The sequence below is a fragment of the Ornithodoros turicata genome, chromosome 6 (assembly GCF_037126465.1).
Source record: "Ornithodoros turicata isolate Travis chromosome 6, ASM3712646v1, whole genome shotgun sequence".
Taxonomy (NCBI): domain Eukaryota; kingdom Metazoa; phylum Arthropoda; class Arachnida; order Ixodida; family Argasidae; genus Ornithodoros; species Ornithodoros turicata.
Genome location: NC_088206.1, coordinates 73,902,464 through 73,921,821, shown reverse-complemented (window position 1 = coordinate 73,921,821; position 19,358 = coordinate 73,902,464). Strand labels below are relative to the sequence as shown.

The following is a 19,358-nucleotide window of genomic DNA, read 5'->3' as shown; positions in this document are numbered from 1 at the left end:
TCACAACAAGTGCGTTCTCCGTGTGTTCCGTGGAGCCCGCTCGCTCGAGTCTCAACAATACAGCCACAACAAGAACAGCGTTAATTGCGCATTTACATTCAAGAAACCTTGGACGTGGAAATGGAGAATTCAGCTGAATTTATTACAGTAAATAATTAATTTATCATCATTCTCATTTAATTGATAGCATACGTCCGCCAGGTGCACATCGAAACAGGGGGTGTGTTCGTTTATTAAACTCGCACGACCCGCGAGTCGGAGTCGTGACGTATGAGAGCCATCGTACGCCATCGACTCTAGCGACCCACCTCGAAAGGAGAGTCGCTGCGAGTCGACTCTTGAGCACCTCTAGCGTTGAATCCTCGAATTTTAGAACGGGAGTTAGTGTCACGTGGGCGACGTCATGAGAGCCGCGCCGCGGCATTTTCGCCCACCAAGAGTCTACTCTCTCGGCTCTCGAGCTGTTCGAGTCGAACAAACGAACGCAACCAGGGAACGGAAAAGGAGAGGAGTCATATAGCGAATTCGGGTGGTCATTTCGTAGCAACACGACCAAGCTGGATCACGTGACCGGTGCCACCCGAACATGATTGCTAGGAATCTAGCGGTTTTAGCACTGGGTTTTAGGTTCAGGTTCAGGTCGTGCTTAATCCCCTTTGAGACGGGGCAGCTTCCTGTCGGAATCACAAGCACTGAAGACTTGACAAGGAAAGAGAAAAAAAAAGAATTTGAAAAAAAAGGAAAGAAACGAAGCAAAACGATGGTGGAACTTCGGTTTCCGATGCACGTGATTTCAACATGCGGCCAATGAGGGCACTCGCCACCGTTGCAGTGCGGATGTGACGACACCGGATACAGTTCTGCTGCTCGATCGTTTTGAGACCGGGCAAAAAAAGTGCTAGCTGGCAAGTTCCGAGCGCTCGGAAAGCGCCATGCGAACATGCGAGATTGCTCATTCATTTTGACCAAGCGAACATGACTGCTCGAGATGGAAGCAGAACAGTGGAAACAAAACATGGAAAGTAAACCTACATTGCAGATATTCAGGGAGGGAAAAACAAACATAGAGAGCGGCCTGCTCGGAAACAAATACGAACAGCTCAATGAATGTTGTCGGCCATGCGACAGAGGACAAATTGAATCTAGATATCATGTAATGCACTGCCCTGGGAACTTGATGAGGGGTGGGCAACATCATCCCGACTACTTCTAGCAGCAGACATTCCCTGGGCAACAGATGTCCACAGCAGCAGATGGAATTGTGTTCCCCACCCCTGGAGCTTAAACGCCACTTGTGAAAATCATGCACTCTTTATTCTTACGTTGTCATGGTTTTTCTCTGATGTAATGTGAACCTCCAAACACCTCCACCATCAGTCTCCAGGAAAGAGTCATGTTCCCTTGGAAAACAAATCCTGGGAATGCACACGGAAGAATCTACTCTTCCCAAACCCTTAGGTTGAATGTCCCAAATTATTCAGCTACAGCAGAGAGACAGCTTTGCTAAGCCCTCGCCATCAGATATGTGTTTCCTTAACAAACATAGTGGATGGTCTGGACGAAACCAGCGACAAAAATTAATTTTTATACGCTTCACACGACATTCATTCTTGTTTTTGTCTCTGTTATTTCTTTGAGCAAAAGCCTTTTTGTGCATCTTCATGTTAACAACCTGTCGACGAAGCATAGTAACTTTGGAGCACGGAACGAGACACGTTCACAAAGCACTCAACGCTAAAACCTTTTTTGCTGTATGAACATTTTTGTGTCATTTCTTTAATGGTCCCCATTCTCTTTCTTGGTGACTCATGATCTCTGAAGGATGACGAGGTATCTGTAGAAAAAGCGAGTCTTCCCCCACAATAGAACTTCATTTTCCCATTAGATTTGTGCCACTCGCAGCTCCTTGTAACTGCCGCATCATGTTTTGAAGCCCGGAAAAGCCACCTTAAAAGAAAAGAAGTATACATAAATGCAACAAGAATCACTATGCGTAGCTAGCAAATGCTAAAAGGCACGCTAAGGTGTATCCAGTCATGGGTAAAGAGTAAGTGACTTACTCTTTTTAATACGTACATGACTAGTTGAATTAAGAGAAAAATTCATTTAAGTGGAGCGTTAAAAACAGGTAATTTCCCGTTGGCTCCCAGTGGAAGTTAGGTGGGAGGCCATCCTGGCTGTGGATGACATGTGGTTGGGAAAAAGACACTAGAGAACTGGAAAATATTGCAATACCTGAGTAAGTTAGTTACTTTAACCAGTTCCAAGTTACTTTTGTACAAGAGTAACTGCCTACGTTTGTATTGCTTAGAGGGTGGTTTCAGTTGGGATCCCCATCTTACCCATCTGTTGCAAGATCCTCGGGTCCATCATTTTAGCCATGTGCTGGTTCAACTTGTTCATCTGGACTTGATTTACATTCTTAGCCATGTCTCCTCCTAGCAATGAGAGTAATCAAGTTTGAATAACGACACATCGTGGGTCTTTCTGCCCTACCCTTGAAGAGTCCTTTGATGCCCCCCATTTTCTTCACCATGGCTGCAAACTTGGTGTACTGAGAAAGCAACTCCTGCACCTCTTTAGTGGTGACCCCAGCACCTCGTGCAACCCTTGTGACACGGGTCGGCTGCCGGGAGAATAGCTTGGCACCTTCTCGGCTGTCTAATTCTGAAAGAGACGTTTCCTATGGTTTCCTATGGTATCCCATGGTGGACCACTCACCATTGTCATTCATACTGTCCATGATTGTCATGAGTTTCTTTAGCCTCGCCATAGACTCCTGTTCATTTCCCTTTGTCATGAAATCGCTGCTGAATCCTGGAATCATACCCTAAGCCATCAATGGTTAGCATGTAATGAGGAGAATCAATCTACCATTATCTGGCTGAAGGGTCCCATCTTCATGATGTTTTGAAACTGTTCGTACATGTCTCTGAGCGTAAATTCCCCGTGCTTCAGCTTCTCAATGAGTTCCTCGTTGTCGTCCAGCTTGAGCTCATTCACCTTGTCGATGAGGCCCTCGATGTCTCCCATGCCTAAGCATTATCCCATCAATTAACTTGTCAGAACTTGACAGAATGTCCAAGAAAGCAACGTACCAAGCAGCTTGCTTATGAAAGGTTTCACTTTGAAGGGCTCAAAATCATCTATGTGTTCTCCAGTACCAATGAAGATGATTGGACTTTGAGTAGCTGCGACACTGAAAGTAGCGAACATTAATTTACGCGGCAATTTACAATTACGAGGGTGCTTTAATAAGTAACCTAAAATAGTTTACTGACGAACAATGAAAATGAATACACTGGGAAACATTCTACGTAGTCCCCGTGCTTTTCAATGCCGTCGGAAGTGATCGTGTTCCATGAGAGATAGAAGTCATTCATGCACCGCTTGCTCCGTGTATTTGTTGGAAAAAATTTTCTGACTGCCAAAATCCTCCTCGAGAATATGTGGTAGTCTGCGAGGTAAGGCGAACACAGGGGACGCGGAAGATGATGGAAGAAACCAAGATCGCAGGCGGTTCAAGTAGTCACGCGTGGTATCACGTTGGAACAGTACATTCCTCGCAAGCGGTCCATGACGGTTTGTTCCGATGGCAGGCTTCAAATATGCCGCCAGGAGACCACAGTATCTTTCATTGTTCACTGTTCGTCAAATTTGGAAAATTTATACTTTTCCGCGGGATTCCACCGTCGAGAGAAAAAAAAAAAGAAAGAAAAAAAAAAAAAGAGAGCAAACAAAAAAGATGGGCTCATCCTGCGAGCTTTTCCAGCCTTTCCTAACTTTTCACTGTGCAGAGAAAACTAGACTCAACTCTCGCAATTTCTCTCTTTTCTTTCGTTGTTGAGCCATTTAAGTGCCATCGTTACGCGACTGTTTGGGTTTAAATGCCCATTCAAATCCCAGCATAGTTCTATAATATATCCCGCAAAAAACGGACAATTCCGAGTGGAAACAACAGGTTCTGCGAAATTGTGCCTTCATGCGACAGTGAATGTCAATGGGTTCAACACCTTCGCTTACGAGGAAACAAATGTCCGACAGTTGCTCTCTCCTGGTGCAAACCTTTTAAATCAGTTGTCAGTGAGGTTGCAACATACATCATACAGGGTAGTAGAAGATAACCCAGAGCAAGCATGAGATAGAGCTTTAAGGCTATTTATTCATCATTGTTGATGTTGATCGTATCATTTCCTTGAGCTTGAGGTGCCAGGGACAGGGCTAGATTAGACCTGTCGCTACCAGCAGAGGCTCAAGCTCGAGGAAATTATACCAGCTTGCTCGCATTTTAATGCAAAATAGTGATACTTACGCACTGAGGGCTCCACCCCCTTTGGCGTGACCGTCCAACTTTGTAACAATTACGGCTCCTACGTCGACTTTTTCTTTGAACGCTCGTGCCTTTAATTTAGGACAACCGTGTTACGATATAAAAAGACATTTTTCTCGCGCGTTGACACGTACCTGCGACTCACAAGCTTGGCCGATGGAAGCGTCCATGACGAAGATGATGTTGTCGGGACTCTGAAAACAAAACGCTCTCGCTCGGAAGGTCGTAAATACGATGGCACCAAATGCTTACCGTGACATTAGCAACTTGCAACATTTCTTCAAAGAGGGAATCTTCCTGCTTGTGTCGACCGCTCGTATCCACGATGATAATTTCGAAGCCTTCCTTCTTGAATTTTTCCACCCCGTCCTGAGCTATGACCACGGGGTCCACCTCTGTGTAACTGCCAATAGTACGAGTCAATCCACCAATCTGCACAGACTATTCCCGAGCAGTAAAACTCAGTCGTGTCAAGGTTCATCTGAAACGTTCCCTCGTACCAATTTTGCGAGCAACTTTTTATATTTTTTATTTCGCGTTAACGCGGCGAAGCAACCGTGGCCATGATGGTGGCATACAGATGCGGACAGATGGAGAGAGGACAGTGGCAGGAAGGAGTGGGGTCCCACTTCAAGGGGAACATTTGTCTGTAAAGACTGCGGGAAAACCCAGGCAAAAAATCCCAGACAGCACAGCCGGTGTGAAACCCGTGTCTCAGCATGGAAAGCAATGACCCCAACCATGGGAGCTGGTTTTGTGGGTAACATTTCTCGTAAGAAGTGAGGGCAATGTGCAAAAAAATGTTTGTCATCACAATCCACAAAATGTATTTCGAGCGTCACGTGGACAAATTAACCGAATAAGCGAAACATTATTTTTTCTCACCTTCCATAGAAGGGTATTCTAGCCTTTGTGGCATTCTGTTTGAGCTGGTCAAAGGCTCCAGCTCTAAAGGTATCGGCACACACCAGACAGGTTTTCCAGCCTTTCTTCATATAGTGGTATGCCAACTATACAAAGAAAACTGGTACATGAGGGTCATCGTGCTTGTATCACTAAATACCTTTGTACATGTTGTGGTCTTTCCGCTTCCCTGAAGGCCCACAAACATGATTATGTTGTTCTTGCCTTTCGTTGGCTGCCAAGCTTTTACGCCTGGATCTACGAGCTAAGAAAAAAAGACGTTTCTTATTAATGTCATTAATGTTGCGTCATCTTAATAAGCTTCACCTTAATAAGCTCTTTGAAGACAGCAGACTGTATCATCCGCCGCTTGTTCAAACCAGCGGCCATTTCATCTATATCAATGACCGTCCTGCAAAAATTACCACTTCAAGCTAAGCGTAGTAATATCGCCAATAAAACTTTACACACCACAAAAAGTACTGGTGGCAGATGTCAATGATGGACAAAGTGCTCAAAAAACACGTAAAAACCATTTAAGTCCACACTACTTTTCATCAAAACTAAACACTGCGCTACTGTTCCGGTATTTCCCTTGGCTTCAAAATGAACTGTAGAGGGACTAAGACGTCTGAAGCGTCTAAACCAATGTAAGGCTCAATTGCTAAACAGCATTTTCAATTAAATTTCATATAACTACGAGTGTGGGCATATCACAAAGCACTTGATAGAAATAAAGGCACATGCTTAGCCATAATTTTGTCGAGAAATGCTCAAATTTATTTACCGGACATTTTCTCTGAGCTGTTTGACGAGTCGGATGTTGACGTCTGCTTCTAATAACGCTGTGCAGATTTCTTTTAACATAGAATCCAGAACCTGCAAATGTACATCTTGAGTCGACAACATAATCTCAGGCAGCATTACATAGTTGAACGCAAAGCTACTTCGAAAGAGTCTGTGAATATAACATGAAAATGCAAGCTATGCAAGCGCTCCATTGTGTTCATACAAGCAAGCCTTTTTGCGAGTTTTCACACAGTGCAAATGCAGCGCAGTCTAATGTGTTGCTGGCTGAAGACAGAACATGAAAAGCAATGCTGATTGTGTCCCTCTGAAAGGGTTCATCTTGTTTACCTCCTTGTTGATGATGGTTGCATTGCTCAGCGAACGCAATGCGTTCGTTATTTTCCGACCTAAGTCCGCCAACACCATTTTGGTAGCTGTTATTCCGGCTGTGATGCGGTCCTTTCGAAACTCTTCCTTATAAAACGCTGCAACAGCTGTCCCCGCTAAACCAATACACAGTACACCGTAGGATTGCGTGGACCGCTCGGTACGCCGCCATACGTGTCGTTTTATGCTCTACTCAGAGTTTCCAAACATATTAAATATCGCTTTATGATTGATTTGTTAAAGTGTATTGAAAGCTAACAATAATTGTAACAATAATCTCCATAAAAACTAGCGAGAGCTTGTTTAGGTGAAAAATGTGTAACCTGCAAGGAAGCAGACTGGCAGACCACTGGCAGACTCTCGCGGATATCAAAATCTTGGTCTGGCCACGCTGATATGATATTATTATGGCGCCAGCTTAACGAAATTCATTTGCGGTTTCAGAACTGGGATTTTCCTCGGTGTTCTTGGATCTTGACGTCCTTGGCGAAAAATATGGAAGACGACCCTTTTTCTGCTTCACTCACTCTTCTTACGAATGCCAAGATATTTTCTTTGAGAGAGTTCCACTCAGTGGCGAGACAGAACCTGATCGCATCCACTCAGGAATCGATAGCCAGACAACTGTCAGCATGGGCACAAGACGACGCTTCCTTTGGTGAGGCCATGTCGAAGCTATATCCTATTTGCACATTTGTCGCCTCCAAGAGTGATTCGAGAAAGAGGTGGGAACCGGGTTTTAAACTCGCTCCAGAGGCCGACATTTCGATGTTCCCAGAGAGCTACGTTTTTCTCGACGGAAAAGCTCCGAGTCGTGACGCTAGCCCGAGAGACAATCGTCGAGCCCACCCGCAAACGACGATTTCTCGACTGTTCCTCGCATGCGTATAATTGGCAACATAAAAAAGAAGGATGCGAGAACAGCCCTCCCAGTTTCTGGGACTTGAAGGATAGAGGGAAACAACCGTCGCCAGAACGTAGGTGTTTTGTAACTGGGATGAGAGGAATGTTCCTCTGTCCCCAATTTGTCTGTACGCCAACTTGGTCGTCTGTCCACCCGGCATGGACACTGCTGTGCTGGGGACCGCATGGTCATGGCCAACAGTTCACTTCTGCCTCAAGGATCTGCTTACTCCAGACATTGGCGAAACAGGTCTGCAACAGGTCGGTTTTCAGAGCTGAGTGGAAAACTGTCAAGCCATCGATGCTTTTCCTTCGAGAAAATGTCGTATGCGGTTTGGGAACTTAAATTTGCGATCTTTAGAGGGCACTAGACAAAAAAAAAAGAAAAGCAAAGAAAACACTTTGAGAATCTCTGTGGAGTTTCAAACTGTTTGAATTTTTTTTTCCTAGGTAAAGAGACCTCCATGCAGCAGCAGGGCGACAAAGTTCCGGCACTGCCTCTCTGGAACAACGATGACCTCCTTTGTCTCGAAGGTGCAATATTCGTAGGATTTCTGCATTTGTCACAACACCAACAAGAACTTTATTCTGAGATGATGACCCCATTGCTGGTGGTGATGTGGGGAATGAAATAATGAGCCCCTTCACAAGAAGGATCGAAATCCTCTATGGTATCCAAAGGGATGAAAAGAGCTTTGAGGGCAGGATGTTGCTGGGCTGGATTTAGCAAATGAGAGAGTGTGGTTTGGGAAGGTTGGTAGTGTGGGCAATGAAGAAGAATGTGCTCTAGACTAGAACTTGCAACTTTCTGCTTGTGTGCTCCAGTTGGTCCGCAGGTCCAACAGATATAGGTACCCAATGAAAATGCCCCATTCCATTCATGCACTGGTCTTCCCACATATTGGAGCCCTGGTCACAACCTGTGTTTTACATAAATACCCTAAAAGTTTTCTTCCTAGAATGCGGTGGGAACCATATGACATTGGGAAGTTATTCTCATACTTCAGCGTAAGGATAATATATTGTAACGTTCTCCTTCAGCACCCAAGATGCTGTTCTTAGCTTGAGCACAACTATATTGATGTCACAAACTGGGAGTGTGATGCCAAAGTTCACAGGTACTTCACGTTGTAATACAAAGCACATTCGCCACTGCAGCGTAACATTGACGACTGATGCAAACGATTGTTACGTAGACTGCACATCCGAGCGGCAGGTGATCTTCAGTCACTCGATGTCTATGAACACATCCACTGAAAGTGTGTGGCTGCAAGAATTTTGCCTCTTTGTGTTTCAAGAATATCGCGTTGCGCAGGAAACTATAAATGTTTTTTCTGCTTCATTGCCCGTGATATAGGTTTTCCCATGTGGTCAGCACATATAAAACACGCAGCGACACTCTCAGGATCCAATCTCGACACATGATGTGCTCGCACTTCGGAGAAGGCAACACATTTAATAAACCTCAGTAAAATTTTCAAATTTTCCGATTGAAAGTTGGAATTTTGTGCACTCACACGCTCTAGCAACACAAAAACTTGTGCTGTCAAATAATAGCGCAAGTCAAATCAACTCAAATCAAATAATAGCAGTATTTTATATATAATATAATATGATGCGTTGCTACCAGGTAAACATATGTTTGTGCACTTAAAACGAATATTTGTAGGAAAAAACTGTGCAGATGGAAAACAGTGCTGACTGGAATGTACGTTAATAACTCTCTAGGGTTGCTTCCGGAAGCTCCAACTTGTGTGGAATCCAGCAGGTGTGATATTTCGGATGTCCCATCCACTGACTGTAAGTAAACAGTTGGAATAATGAGAAGTGACATTCTGCCAAAAAACAGTAAGACCCCAGTTGAAAGCTGCACTCTTTGATCGCCTTCAGTGGACCACAGCACTCCTCAAACCACAACCGATGTCGCAGCAAGCATTGAGGAATCACCCACAGCAAAACAGAACAAGGAGCTTGTGTGCAACGAGCCAGGCTGTGGCAGAAAGTTCATATGGAGGGCCCATCTTCGTTACCACAAACAGACTCATATGTACGTCTATTAAGCGGCAAAAATCCATAGTGGTTGTGCTCAGGGAAAGGTAACGGAATCTTTTTCGTTTCCGTTACTGGCCCATATTTGTTTCTGTTTCAGTTTCCGTTACCACCATTGGTGTTTTCGTTTCCGTTATGTTTCGGTAACTGCCATATTTGTTGTTTCCCACTTTATTTTTCTTCTTTTTTTAAGCCTCGAGACACGCTTGCAACTTGCACGTTCTTCTGTATACTATTTACTTCAGATTGATAGTTTGCATTAGCTTTACTTCCTCAGTTATTTTTAGTTTGGTTCATTCAGCTTTATTTCATGAATTTACCAAATGATACGGTACGGGATTATAATAATTCTGCTCCTGCAGTACCCAAATTATACATGTTCATGTTCTGAGTGTGCAATATCTGTTTCTCTTACTGGTGCCTACTATATTTCGAGTATAGTACCATTTCTGTTACCTTTCCCTGATTGTACTGTAGGCGGTCAAATGGGAGGGTGAATGCCCTTTTTTATTTTTTGGCCGTGACGTACCATGAAACAAATAACGTGATCTCTCAAATAGCAACGATGAGCATACTGCACGAGCCAAGATAAGTAGTTTGGAAAGTGGTTGACAGGTGGCAGTATAAAGGAGAAATGTAGCCTAAAAAGGTTCTCCCAAAAATTTCTCGTAAAAAAACAAAAGCTTAAACGGATGCTTTGGCACATGCGCTTCTTCGTATAATGTACTGTACACCGAAGTATTGAGGATAATCTTTTTCCTACTTCTCGTAAATTGTGAGTACCTCGAACAGCTTTGACTTGAGAGGAGCCATTCGGTATTGGTTCTCGTAAGCGCATCACCTCTCCCATTGTGGTGATATCAAAGCTGTATTCCGTATTTTCTAATATGTCTATTAGCGCACTTTGCATTACCACTCAGAATGGAGGTTGTTCAAATGGATGTCACCTTTTTTAACTCTCACGTTAATTTCTTGTAGGGGCAGCAGACCCCATATGTGCCAAGTTGCCAGTTGTGGCCGTAAGTTTGTCACTGCACAGCAGCTGCAAGTACATGCGAGGGTCCACACGGGTGAACGACCGTTCACTTGCCAACAATGTGGTGATGGCTTCACCACAGCGAACAATCTGCGCAATCACTGCCGCAGTAAGCACACGGGTTAGTATCAACAGGACTGGTAGGCATCTCCCCCACATCATGCATGAGATGTTTGTGCTCCCACTGGTCCTTGAAACCCTCGAATACCCTAGAATTTGAAAATTGCTTTTCCGAGGTATGGAAAACCCTGGTACTCTTCACAGTCCTTAAAAACCTTCGGGTTTTGCATCTTTTTCTTGCCATCATGATGAGGCCAGTGCGAGTTCTCCTTATCCAAACTGTAGTTTAGAAACTGTAGTTAGTACCCTTTGCAATAAAATCGGCAGTAAGAAATTAACACCCACCTTCCATTACATTAACACATTTTTCTTTGTGCCCTATGATCTTCAACATTCAGGAGTCATCAGGCACATTTGTCAACGGATCAGTATTGGGTACACTCTCGTGTCATACCCGTAGCTTACATATATTTTTGTGAAATACTGAAGCCCCAGTCATAAACTGTGTCTTACATCCCAGACAAAGTGGCGGCTGAGCCTTAAAAGGCCCCTGAAAGACTGTCGAATTTTTGTTCCAAAATTCAGTGGCAACCATGGTTCCATAATATCGATAATTTGTGGCTTCACGTCACAATACGACAAGTTTGTTTGTATCGAGAGTGCAGATGGACTTCTGGTTGCAGTATGTGCCCACCAGCGACCAGGAAACTGTTGTTGCTTGGGAAAAAAGTGTTTTGTGTTTTACTTTCACGGGGAGAGCTGTGGATAACTCTTGGCATGCTATATCGCAGCGTCTGCCATGTTCAATGGATATGGGAATGTCTTGTGACTTTAAGTTGTCATTATCATTTAGCAGACAGTACGTATAAACTGACCGTTCTGTCACACATACCAGACCGCATGAGAGCAGTGAGAGATGATCCCTTTTTCGTTTTGCTGGCTTTCCGGTTGGTTGTTTGCTAAGAGATGAGGTAGCAATGACCACCAGCGTACCATGCATGTCCAATGAAATATGTACATTGTTCCGTATGGTCAGAGGTGTGAGGCCATTTTTCGTGTTGTGCCTGAAAATGTGACACCCAAAAAACACAGTGTGTTTCGATTAAAGGAATGGAAGGCTACGTAATGTTTTGACCAGAAAAGTAGTGCACAGCTGCTGTCTGTAGAAGGCTTGACCTTTTGTCACATTGCGTAGGAATAACACACTAAAAGGTATTCGTGAAAGGGTGAGAGCAGCATCACTTCCGTGCTGTTTGGGGGCGGATCCAGACCCTTGGTTTGGGGGTGGTTTCTTTGTCCAAGTGTGTGTGTGGTGGGGGAGGGGAGAGAGGGAAATCTAATCCCCCGACCCCCACCTGGCCCCTTCCTGGACCCACCACTGGGGTTGTTCTATTTTGCACTGAATGTCTCATCAGAGACTGAGTCACTATGAGCATAAAACGACAGTTCAGAGTCAAAGCACGGCTAAGAAAATGCTCTCTTATGCTCAGGGTCACCGCGGAATATTATTATTATTATAAAATTGTTCGTAATTGAGCTTTATAATATAGCCTCTCCGTCGTGATGTCAATAGCTTGCAGTGTTCAGTCCCAAGCCCTGTAGGCACAAATTCTCATTCTATAGCTCATGTTTGTCTCATTTTATTTTGTAAATATAATGACCCTCGAAATATCCTCAATACTAGGATTACGTTACAGTGATGAAAGTTGTTCTTTACTCGTTCACGTAGCCATTTTTGTTTTTCAGGAGAGCGTCCCTTCTCTTGTACGCAAGCAGGCTGCGAAAAACGGTTTGCGGAACGTTCCAGCCTGAAAAAGCACATTGTAGTCCACACAGGTAGGACAGCCTCCTCTCTAAAAATGGTTGGCCTCTGATTGGGAATTTTCTTTAGGTGAAAAGCCCTTTGTGTGCCAGTTCTGTGACAAGAGATTCTCCCAAAGCAGTTGTCGCAGCACGCATGTCAACAAGTTTCATCTGCCTGGATAAGCTAAAACAACATTCATCCAAGAAAACGAGCTAATGCCACTCATGGGTGAGGTAATTTAAAAATAATGCAGCTATCTTGCGAAACTAGTGTTCACTGACAGTTACCTTCCTAAATATAGCCACCACATTAGTCATTCTTAGTTACCATTTAAGAATGATAGACTAGTACGCTCTCATTACCTGATTACAGTTACATTTTATAGCTACTTTCACCGCAAGCAGTTTGGAATTACTCTCCCAAACGAGACACTGCTGAAAAAAGTAACTCCAGTCAAATCTTGATACAACGAAACTCGCACTGTAGACGAGTTTCTTCCGTTGTTCCGAATGTTTCGTTGTATCGAGTCTGCCGAAACATGGCAGCCAGTTGCGACGGGGAATACAAATTATTTCGCTGTACAGTAAATTTTGTTGTACAACGTTTTGTTCTACCGAGGTTTGACTGTAGTTACGAGTTACTTTTAAATTAGCTACTACACAAGGCTGGACGTTTCTCCTGCCTAGATTGTAATTTGGTCTGAATCGTTGAGGTGCTCAATGTATTGCATTAATGGCTTCAACGAAAATTCCGAGTAACAAGCTTTCCTATTTAGCTGCTGATTTGATGTAACATTGAGTAATGGTGATGGAAGACACAGCAGATAGCTCGATTAATTTGTTGACACTGAGCAGGGAGAAACATGGTACACCCAAATATTGTCAACAGTTTTTATTTTCTTTTTGAAACATCCGCTACATCCTGATGACAAAACTTAACACTGTGCATCAACATTCCTTTACTAAAATATGTGGGGCCACTAAAAGTATGTGGTTTCCAACGTGAGAAACCTCATATATCACTTTGTCAACTCGTTAATGTTAAAAGAAGAGCGCATATTCCTCGGGTATACACACGTAGGAAAAGTAGGACTCGTCAAAATATGAACCGGTCACGGTCGTCAGTGCATTGTCGGGTCTTCCAGCTTTGCCTTGTTTGTCACAAATGAAGAGAATGTGACCGGGAACGACTTCTGCCATAAGCACCGTAAAAATGGTAAAAAAATACCCAGCGCAGGGGAACGAACAGGGATGGACACGACAACACACCGACAGACAAACAATACTCGGGATAATTCTGACAATTGTTCCGACAGTCTCGCCTAAAATACCGTACATACGAGCCTTCCCTCTCCAATGACTGACTGTCAATACTGGTGTCCCTCTATTTTTGTAAAGTTATCTTCTCCAATATCGCTGCTACGAGGGTTCGGTAATTATCCGCCCGGTTTTTCACTCTGCTTTACGTAAGGATTTCGATCGATCTACGACACGGCTGAATGTGCCACGAAGCGAGAAAATTTAATGACAGGAATTGTAAGAGTTGAGTCTAGTTGACAACTCATTAACGATGCTTGGGAGAATGCTGCTACATTTTTTTTTGCTCACTTTCTCTCGTCCACGGAATCCCGTGGGTTCGTAAATCCCGCTTTGCGGAAGCGTTAATTTTCCACCGCAGAAAGCTTTACTTACAGTGACGCGTACAAAGTGCAGCAGCCACCATCTACCACGGCTTCTCTTTTTTTTGGTTGCATAATTCACTTGTGCTGTAAACAGTCGCAAACTTTAATTTGATTTTGGTGTCCCTCCTTGGATGAGCCCTACATGAAAATATTCATCCTGCGTCATCCAAAATGCTTCACCGATTGCCCTTCCTAGATCATTGCAGCAAAATACATAGTCTCCATTGCATTCTTTCATTGTAGTCTTTAGAGAAGAAAAAAAAAAAGCACAATATGGGGTTATTGTGTACCATATTGAACCGTCAGCAGACAGATTTTCTGCCACGATGAAGGTACTGGCCCGTTTGATGTCCTTTTAAGTAGCATATAAACGAATGAAGAGCAGCGAAAATGCTGCCAAACCTGCATCATGGCAACTGTGATGCCTTTTCGAAGGATGATCTCAGTGTATAGGTGACACTGTTTGTAATAATGCATAAAAGTACACACCAATGTCTCTGTGTGGGGGGTTAAGATGCCAGTGCCCAGGGTGGCAACCCTTATTTCTGTCTCATGCTAGAACGTTATTTACAATGTATCCTGGCAATCATGCTTTGTCAAGTGCCAGAGGGGGCTATCCACACTTTCAGCTGTGTATTGAATAGAGTAGAGCTGCGCGAGTAGCAAAATTTCTTCAGAAGGAGAATCGAATTTGAATAATCAGAAAAGGCCCAATTGGAATCATTTCCAATACCCCATTGTGAAATATTTTGTGGTCAAACTTGTGAGCACAACATATTGTGAGAGAGGATCCCTCTGTGTTGTGTATGGTAGACTGCATTAGTGGGATGAACTCACGCAACCTGCTTTGTGTGCATCCCCTGATTTCTATGTTTACATCGTGAATTTTCTGTTCCCTTTTTAGAAACTGCACGTATTCCCATCTGTTTCTGAACATAACTCTGAAAGATGGGGGTACATCTGCTGGAACATGCACTTGACCATGAGGTCACGGAAATTGTAGACTTTAGTGACAGAATACTGTAAGGAGTGTAAAGTCGACTTGCAGAACAGAGGGGGAGAAACAATGGTGCTAACATGAAGTGGGCTTCTCCTAACTCTTCGATGCAACGAGGCGAAGCCCACTTGCAGAATGGCGATAGCAATACTTCAGTAACTGTTCCGGAAAAAAAAAGATTCAAATACTGCAAATAGGCTGCGAATAGCATTCCAGTAGCATCCGATGTTCGATTCGTATTCTAAATTTGGAATATTCGCGCAGCTCTAGATAGTCCAGTATTGCTTAATGGAATCTATTGCCCATGATTTCTATGTAGAAGTGCCTCGATGACTGGTAGATAATTATTGATACTCGTCCATTGACACATTGCGTTTCCTGGCATTACAGGGAAAACAACGGTGTAGGATAAACTTGCGTTAAAAGTGGTTTCTTCTCACGTCACAAGGAAGACTTCTCTTTCTCTGTCAGAAGTAGTCAACGTTTCATTGAGTCCAGTAACGAGACAGACGTAGTTACAATGAGGTCTTTTTTCTAGCAAGGTGTCTCACCTGCCATACCGTGTGTTTGTGTAGGAGATATGTGTTATTCTTTTTATCGTCAAAAATATTGTTGACAAAATCACCTGAAAGGAGCACCATAGAAAATGTGCACACACTTGTCGACATGCAATGCCACCTGTTGTTAGAGTGGGTACCGTCGTCATCACCACAGAGGTGTCTTGGTACGTCTTGGCTTGGTCGTATAACATATAGTCTACACCTGAACATTTCCTCGCTTGCTAACTGGAAAGGAAGAAGGGAACATATGATCAATAAATGTCACATCTTGCCTTCACTTGACAAATGATAAACCACTTAGATGTTTGTGAATCTTGGCGAAGAATTTAATCGACGATGGCCCTGATTGTGTCGCGTTAATGACAATCTCCTGAGTGGCCCACGTAAGTTGCAAGCAAAAGCATCGTTAGGGCTGATAATGAAACACTATCACCAGTCAGGTCATCCTATTTAGTGAATCGTTATCAGTGTCCTCTTCCTTATCGGTAGGTAACACACTAAGAGAATGGCTAAGAAGCAAACAAGATAGTAATTAAAACCCTCGAGACTAGGGAAACAGCCCAACAACATCCTTATCAGTTGGCATCACTATGCAGTCGACAAGGGCTCCTCTAAAGTCACTTTATCAGGTAGTAATAGGGTGTTCAGACTTCGTATAATTGTCAGTCAACCAGGTGTCAGCTAAGTAATCAGGCTATTATGTTTTCGGCAACACCATCGTGGATCTCCTAACAACAACAAGAATTTTATTTTGAAATGATGAATGGGATGAATCTTGTACGTTCTCCTAAAACTCGCTAATCTTTGGTTGCGAGCCGAACCGTTTATCGGTCAGTGCGTCCCCATTGTCTTATCTACGAAACCAACCATCTTGTCAGTCGAAGCCGGAATCGTGGAATCCCTGTATCGCGAATTTTCAACCCTTGTCAGTTCATATCTCCTTATCAACTGGTCATTCCTATGAACCCAAATCACAGGGATTCTTGCATATCAGTCGGTATCGCTATCAACAACTTAGTGCAACCTGAAACAAGTGGTGAGTACCTATCAGCGGGACTCAGTTGGGAAAAGCAACTTTTGCAACTGAGCGTGAAAGGAACCGAAGGCTTTGCAGGCCGTGTCTGTGTTTCTAACCGCCGTATTCTTGAACGAGCCTCGACTCGAAACTCGACTCGAGCTGCTCCTCGAGGCCGGTTTTGCGATTCATAAATCGACCTTCCGAAACGCTCCTCGAGTGGAGGAATTCCTCCGTGCATTCCTCGAAAATCTCGAGGTAGCATCGGTGCTACCTCGAGAACGCTCCTCAACTCGAGTTTGGCTGGTGTCATGGCGGAAGACAGGTCGTTCGCTGCATCCATCGACTGTGTTTTCATCCACTGAGCGACAACGTTCAATAAGGGGCCATCAAACTCCTTTTGACCATTTTGATGATCACGAGTTCCTCATATGGTATACGGTACCGCTTCATGAAGAAAACCGTACGAAGCCTTTTGGATACATTGCCAGTGGAGGAAAATGTGTGCAATCGTGGGCTGCCTCTACCTCCTGTGCTACAGCTGCCCGTCGACAAGTGATTTTATGGCGTTAGGACTTCGAACTGCCACGGGAGACATTGTGAATGTGTCAGAAACGACGGTGTGCCGCGTTGTGGAAAAAATCTCACACCTTCTCGCAAGCACACTTTTCAAGACAAGGTGTAATAAATGTTCCTTCTGTCGCGCTATTTAACACAAAGAAGGTGTGTTTGAAGGATGTTTTCACGCAAAAAGTGGTGCAAAAAAAAGAAACAGTGCATTGACTGGACATCTAAAAAAATAAACATCTGATCTGCCTCCTCAATGTTTTTCCCGTAATCTTTATTACCCCAACCCCTGCTCCAGCTATCACCGAAACGGCTCAACAAATCTTCCATTCATGGTTTTTTTCTCTCTCGTTTTTTTTTTTTTTTTTTTTTTTTTTTTTTTTTTTTTCAGTTGTTGTTCCAATAGTACGAATTCTGTTTGTTGGGTGGGATAACAGGCTCCACTGTTTAGGCAGAGCGCGATTGAGTGCCATAAAAGTTCGTACGACATGCTCGCGGTGACTCCCCAAGAATGGTCTCCCCGATTCTTTGCTCGGGATGTTGTTGTAAAATCTGTTTTGTTTGTTTGATTGTTTATAGCTACCCTCAAGGCGTTGGGTAAACGTACCCATCCGCTAACAAACAGTCATTCGCGCCACATATTGTAACATAATAGAAGAGTGACAAGCATTGACATCATCTTTCATATTATTTGATACGAGGTGACCATGCCATTAAGCTAGCTGCTGCCGTTGTGGTTGTAATTGCCAGACCAGAAAACTAGGAGACCGATCAGTCTATTTCCCTGTTCGAAACACCTGCACCCTTCTTCAAACACTCGCAGACCTTTGTGTTTGTATTTGTAATGCACGTTGGTTGAAATAAAGTAAAGAATTACATTTATTTTTCATGCCATAAGTGTGCTTTAAGCACGATAATTAACATTTTCAAGTGGTCCCGAAAGACGGCTGGGGACGAGACTACAGCTTTATTCGAGGATTCGAGGACGGTTTCTCGAGGAGCGGGTTCATGAAACGCTCTTCGAATGGAGCAGCGTCACTTTCCTCCACTCGTTGGAGTCGAGGCTTGTTCAAGAATACGGCGGTAATAGTGCAAAAGGCAGAAATATTGCCCCCTCTTTCCAAAGCATGTATTTTTTAAGTTGATGTCTTTGTATTGGGCATTTACTTACCGAGCGAATAAACATAAACTCGCTTCGTATCCCACTGCTTGCACAGGTGGACGGGCCCGTGCTTGGGATGGGAGAGAAAGTGTGAGATACGTACGTGAGACATTGACGAAGGTGATTCCCCACATGATGCTCCAGACCCAGCCGACGACGAAAGGCGCCGTCACTGTCTGTAGCAGCGACGCCAACAGGTTGTAACCGGCGGCTACACACCGGGATTCATGTTCAGTCCTGCAGCCGCACACCACTGCTATCACTGTTACCAGAGTACCTGCATCAGAACATGACAGTTTATCATCTTCAAAGACGAAGGCGATTGAAGCGGGCTTCGATATTACATTCCGAGATTGGGTGTCCGATCTGGCCTAGCATAGCCTAGCAAGGCAAGTGCTTTGCCAACAAGCTTGGTACTTGGCACGGACCTGTATCCTGGCCAGTGACTTGCCAAGCGTTGTGCCGAGCTTGTGCCAAGTTACACTAATGTGTAACGTAATTTGTCAAATTTGAGTCTTTTTGCTAAGGAATAATAGCGGAAAAGACTGGTGCGCATTTGGACACGTTTCATTGAGAACATTGTTATACTTTTACGTACGCCTTTTTGTGCATTCTACATGCTTAAGTGTACTACGCAGTAGACTCAGTAATAAAACTGCAACAGAGCTATTGCTACCTGCGTGGGTCCCCCAGTAAAAAAAAATTCACTCTGAGTTCCTCAGATAAAACATACTATATATTTCCTGTCACACGAGTTAGTGAAGGCCATTGACTAAGATTCCCTCTAGATGGAGATTAGATGTGGTTGAATATGTTGGAAAGGGACCCCGAGACAAGGGTAAAGATTCCTTGCTTCGGAGCTCTTTGGTGCAGTGCGTACGAGATACAATAGCTTTGGCAGCTGATACATAATTTGCAATGGTAAACCCGACCATAGGGACTTTGTCCAGACGAAGTGCGGTTTGAATCCCTCTACTGTCTAAGGTTTTTCCTGGGTTGTGTGGCAGACTTGCTAGAGCAATGCCGACACAGCAAAGGGCGAACCACTGCTGTCCACGTCTGTAAGGTTGTCTCGAGGCGCTAACACGTACGGAATTAAAAGAAATAACATATTT

At 43.9% G+C, this 19,358-nt stretch overlaps 4 protein-coding genes across 4 annotated transcripts in view; 2 read left to right on the top strand and 2 right to left on the bottom strand.

The window, feature by feature from the left end:
* Positions 1 to 1,728: 1,728 nt before the first annotated feature.
* Positions 1,729 to 6,587, bottom strand: LOC135397380 (signal recognition particle subunit SRP54). The gene is made up of 14 exons (XM_064628944.1): positions 6,371 to 6,587; positions 6,021 to 6,112; positions 5,561 to 5,645; positions 5,394 to 5,498; positions 5,216 to 5,340; positions 4,583 to 4,733; positions 4,465 to 4,524; positions 4,313 to 4,401; positions 3,099 to 3,199; positions 2,875 to 3,035; positions 2,722 to 2,830; positions 2,497 to 2,667; positions 2,343 to 2,438; positions 1,729 to 1,947 (listed from the first exon to the last, which is right to left on the bottom strand). The coding sequence occupies exons 1-14, from the start codon at positions 6,446 to 6,448 to the stop codon at positions 1,871 to 1,873; spliced, it is 1,500 nt and encodes a 499-aa protein (XP_064485014.1). The 5' UTR covers positions 6,449 to 6,587; the 3' UTR covers positions 1,729 to 1,870.
* Positions 6,588 to 6,805: 218 nt separating this feature from the next.
* Positions 6,806 to 18,916, top strand: LOC135397378 (zinc finger protein 410-like). Its single transcript, XM_064628942.1, has 8 exons — positions 6,806 to 7,067; positions 7,763 to 7,846; positions 9,041 to 9,112; positions 9,203 to 9,359; positions 10,340 to 10,518; positions 12,204 to 12,293; positions 12,349 to 12,489; positions 18,299 to 18,916. The coding sequence occupies exons 1-7, from the start codon at positions 6,806 to 6,808 to the stop codon at positions 12,441 to 12,443; spliced, it is 939 nt and encodes a 312-aa protein (XP_064485012.1). The 3' UTR covers positions 12,444 to 12,489; positions 18,299 to 18,916.
* LOC135397376 (coagulation factor IX-like) overlaps positions 12,416 to 19,358 on the top strand; it is a 40,269-nt gene continuing 33,326 nt past the window's right edge. Inside the window, exon 1 of the mRNA XM_064628939.1 lies at positions 12,416 to 12,494. The gene's annotated coding sequence lies outside the window, so the exon portion shown is untranslated. The remainder of the gene's footprint in view (positions 12,495 to 19,358) is intronic.
* LOC135397379 (protein stum homolog) overlaps positions 13,138 to 19,358 on the bottom strand; it is a 32,219-nt gene continuing 25,998 nt past the window's right edge. Inside the window, exons 2-3 of the mRNA XM_064628943.1 lie at positions 18,347 to 18,520; positions 13,138 to 15,724 (exon numbers count right to left, since the gene is read on the bottom strand). Of these exons, the coding sequence (XP_064485013.1) occupies positions 15,696 to 15,724; positions 18,347 to 18,520 (203 nt within the window). The 3' untranslated portion in view covers positions 13,138 to 15,695. The remainder of the gene's footprint in view (positions 15,725 to 18,346; positions 18,521 to 19,358) is intronic.